We start from the raw sequence: 4,666 nt of genomic DNA on the forward strand, positions 1-4,666 counted from the left end.
GCCATTACAGAAATGCGAATAAAAGAAAGGAGATCAATGTTTCTGGAATTTATATCAAGAACTTATCAGGATCTTATACGGTGCTGAGAGGGCTTCATGACTTATTTATACTATGAAAAATTACGGATAATGAAATCGGTGTTGGAGAGGGAACATTGAAGTCGACGTAATGGGTTTAGTGGCGGAGGATGTTAATGTAATCGCTTTAAGGCGTGAATCAATTTGAAGCAGTAATGTTCGGCGGAGGAAGACTCATCCGGCACAGCAAAATAGGGCTATTGAGAAGACGAAGACTCGGAGTGCAGAGGTGGGCCCTTAATGGGTTGACCATAAAGTTCCAACCATTTTAAACTCGTCAACGAAATAGAAGAGCTTAGAGCATGATTAACCCACAAATCCCATTAGGGTCTCTTAATGATTATTTTAATAAGTAAATGTTGATAAGAACTTTGGTTAAGAGACACTTAAACTTTATGCTCCAATGCTAGTTTTTTAATTAGGGGTTCTAAAAAAAACATTGGTTGTGTTGTTCTTACATATGAGAGAAGGTTTTTGCCATCTTTCCCATAGCTAAAGCTTGAAATCTCCTTGCCAGTGATGATTTCGACCATCAGAACTCCGAAGCTGTAAATGTCAGACTTCTCAGAGAACGTCCCTGTCCAAGCATACTCCGGAGACATGTATCCTCTGTTCAAAAATCATTTACAAGTTAATCAAGTTGGATATATACAAGAAAGAGTGTTCACTGCGGATGTCATAAGAATGGGAATGCTTTCTTACAGAGTTCCTACAATTGATTACAGTCTTCGATTCATCTACACTTGATAGCAACTTCACTATCTGCAAATCCCACAACCATAAGCTTTTAATATCTAAAAAATTTATCCTTTCTAGAACCCAAATCGCTATCAAACTTGCAACAACACAGTCCATAATGCAACTTGACTACATGAAGAATCAAACAGATTTAGTAATCAAGGTAAAGGAAACAAACCTGAGAATGACCGAAAGAAGCTGAGACATGGAGGAGGGAGCGGCCGTCTTCGTTTCCGAAACTGAGAGATTTGACAAGCTGTTGAGGAGATAAAGACATGAACACCGAAGAATCGCAGATTCCGCCGCTTTGAATAGTTCTTCGTCTCTGATTTGTTGCTTCGACTCTTGTCCCTTTGTCGCATCGGTTTCAGCTTCCATGGCTTCTTGTCCAAGATTTGATTAAAGCTTTGGGGGTTTTCTCACGAATCACCACGGGCTCCCAATCCTGAGTCATCGGCTACTCCTGCCATGGCTTCTTCTTCCTTCGCGAAGAAACATAGAGAGAGAGAAAGTCATGACACAAGAGACGGCTCTTCCGTGGTTTGATTAGGAGACGGCTCTTAAGGTAATTGATATTTTCCTTTTTTTTAATTCAAATAATACTAAGAAACAGGGTTAAGCAACCCCGTTAATGATGGTCTTAAAAGAAACGCTCACGTGTCACGATTTCCCCTCCTCTCCAGAGTGACGTGGACAGCCTAAAAAGGCAGATACTTCAACTTTATAGTTATAGATACCCTATTAAGGGTTTCTTATTTATTTTTATTTTTTTAGTTTTTTTTTTAACTTTAAAAAAAAATTAAAAAACAGACCAATCGCGGGCTGACACGTGTCGGTGAGGCCCGCGAACAGTACAAAACACACACAGCAGACGTCTCTTATTTTACCCACTTTGCATACGATTTTTTCTAAAACCTGGGCCCCCCACCGCTTTAGAGACGCATAAAAGTATGCGATAATCGTGCTCTAACAAGCCTCCCATTTACACACAAATACATGCCTAAAATAACATGATTTAGACCAGGGTTCATATTTCTTATACTTCCTCCGTTTCATAATATAAGTAGTTTTGGCTAAAAGCACGAAGATTAAGAAAATTATTATGTTTTTAAAAAGTATTTTATAATAAATAGGTTAGATATAATTTAACCAATAAAAAATAAGTCTATTTAATTTGATTGGTCACATTGTATTCAATAAAGGTAAAAGTTACATAGAAATACGAAAACTACTTATATTTTGAAACAAAAACATTTCCCTAAAACTACTTACAAAATGAAACGGAGGGAGTATAAAGTTTTCAAAGTAGTGCATAACATGTAAAAGTAATTAAAAACAGAGTTTTTAACATCTTTTAGAATGTTTGTTAGTATTGCGATCAATCACCATCGAGTTCTTGCTTTTTGATGAACTAAAATTGGCCCCTAATACTATAGGTGAAATAACAATACTACTTGTGAAGAATATAAATGATTGGAACTATAGGAGGGATTATCTAGTTATATATACATAAATTGTAACCAATTATTTGATTATAGGTTTTTTACTACACGGTTCATAAATAATGCAATTTTCCGAAGAATCTAATTATATATCTTTCACAGTCCCGTTAAAAAACAGTAGGTACTTTTTTTGTCAACATTCTCTTTTTATTAAAGAATAATGACATACTATTACAGAATACAAAAAAATCCAGGTTTCAAGTCCCGGAGAGAGCGATTTATAACTGCAGACTACGGAAGAAAGGCTTACAAGGGATCTTCGACATAGTGCAAGTAAATCCAGTCAGGCGTGGATCTTCATAGGACGGCTCAGGTAATGCAGTTAGACGTAGATCCTCATAAAACAGGTAGTATTGTCGGTTGTCAAATCGTCTATGTAATCTTTCTCATAATTGTAATGCTATAATAAATCAGCGTTAAAAAAAAAGAGAAGGGCAAACTACATGAGAAGTTCATAAAGCTCAATTATAAAAGTACAGACTAAAAAAACATTAAAACCCGAAACAGTCCGGCCCATTTTTAGCACATCAGATCCTCTTGAGTCTTTCTGTGCCACTCAAATCCACGCGTCTTCTACGAAGAAAAGTCCTGCCACGTGTCTTCATCTTGATATGCATGAAACAACACTTCAAATTGAGATGACACGTATCTAAGACGTGCCACCACTGGAGTGAGAGGCTTTCTGAAACAGCTCTGCCGGTAAAGCGTCGCCGCCGAGCACAGTTATGAACTCCTCCATCTCCATCCTTCACCTAACCGCCGCTTAAGCAGGAACTTCCGCCAATCATCGGAAAATAGATCTGGGAGAGACTCAGATGACCTAATATAGGATCTTTACCGGACCATCTTGAAGATGCCGATTCATCTAAATCCTCACTAGTATCATCCAATGTTAATCCAACATCACCGCTTCCTTTCTATCAAGGAGACTCCGCTTTAAAGCCAACTTTACGGCTTCAATCTAATTGAGCAGATATTGATTCCTTTAAAGAAAAAGCAAGGGCAAACCGAGAGGAAAGAAAAGACCCTTCTTAAGCAAAAGGGGTCATAATAAGCTGCGAAGGAGGATTCTATATATTACAACTCAATCTTCATCGGAGAACAAAAAATCAGCCTTGATGCTTCACTCCAATTCCGATTGAAACATCACGACAAAAGATCGCCACCGCGAAGGGAAGGATTCGCCACCGCGAAAGGAAAGATTCGCCACCGCGAAGAGAACGATTCGCCAAGCGAAATATATACATAAAAAAAACATAAAAAAAACAAAAAAGAAAAAGAAAAGTGGTAGCCGGCAGCAAAGACCACCAGCCACCGAACGATGATCATTATAGAAAGCTTTTCTAGTGAGAAGTTGGAGGATTTAGAGAGAAAAGTCGATTGTATTAAAACATTAGGTACAATAACCCATTATTCGATTTTATTTTTTTCTTTGTAGTATTATTCTTTTAGTTTTTCTGAATTCAAAATTTTTTTTTTTTTTTTTTTTTTTTTTTTGTCACGGGCGGTCTCCGGAATCCCAGAGGACTCGAACCCAGGTGCCTTGGAATCCAGTTCACTCTAGTGTTACCACTAGGCTATTCTGTCTCGCCTCTGAATTCAAAATATATAATTGAGAAATCTAATAAATAAACGGAAGCAAAATTTGGTGAGTGGATAATAGATGCATACGAAGACAAAAACGCCAAGCAAGCCTTTTATGGGGGGTGTGGCCTGTCGACACAAACACGTGAAACCAATACTGGCTGCCTTATTCTCTAACTTGTTCCCTTCTGAAAGTTCTTTTTATTTTACCAAAAGTAATTTGATTTTTCCTCTATTATTTTATACATATCATCTTCTTAGGATCCGCATGGTCTCTGATATCTGAGCAATTGCAATGGTCATCCCCACATTGGAATCCTTGGCAATTGTTTGATATATTTTTTTTTGTTTTTTTTTGTTTGAACAGTGAAAGATTCGAGTCCAAAAAGCTCGTCCAATGGTGATTCCGAAGACGGAGTCCTTAACAATAAAATATTTTTTTTTTGTTAAAAAAATTGAAATTGAAAATTTATTAATTGCGTAATTAAAATAAAAGGTACAAGGATTCAATTTAAAGATACAAGGATTAAAAGATACAAGGTTTAAATATAAAGATACTAATTATTAATCTTCATCGCCAAATTTATTCCAAATGTTTTCGATCAAATCATTCTTCAATCGTTCATGAGTTTGCCTATCACGAAGATCATTTCGGTTGGGAAATATATTATTGAGAATTGTCGGGATTTCGTTTAGTGTAGGGTTTGCGTTTAGGACCTCCGAAGTTCTGGAAGATGCTCCTTCTTCAAATTCTGAAATATCGT

General features: G+C 36.8%; 1 protein-coding gene across 4 annotated transcripts in view; it reads right to left on the minus strand.

The window, feature by feature from the left end:
• LOC106312329 (probable protein kinase At2g41970) overlaps window positions 1-1,411 on the minus strand; it is a 4,763-nt gene extending 3,352 nt beyond the window's left edge. Inside the window, exons 1-2 of one of the 4 annotated variants that reach the window (XM_013749809.1) lie at window positions 995-1,408; window positions 537-687 (exon numbers count right to left, since the gene is read on the minus strand). In XM_013749809.1, coding sequence (XP_013605263.1) covers window positions 537-687; window positions 995-1,194 — 351 coding nt within the window. In that variant the 5' untranslated portion in view covers window positions 1,195-1,408. Of the gene's footprint in view, window positions 1-536; window positions 688-994 lie in introns of all 4 variants that reach the window. The other 3 variants (XM_013749808.1, XM_013749812.1, XM_013749810.1) reach the window with 3 other exon arrangements.
• Window positions 1,412-4,666: the final 3,255 nt, after the last annotated feature.

The sequence above is a fragment of the Brassica oleracea genome, chromosome C8, assembly GCF_000695525.1.
Source record: "Brassica oleracea var. oleracea cultivar TO1000 chromosome C8, BOL, whole genome shotgun sequence".
Classification (NCBI taxonomy): Eukaryota; Viridiplantae; Streptophyta; class Magnoliopsida; order Brassicales; family Brassicaceae; genus Brassica; species Brassica oleracea.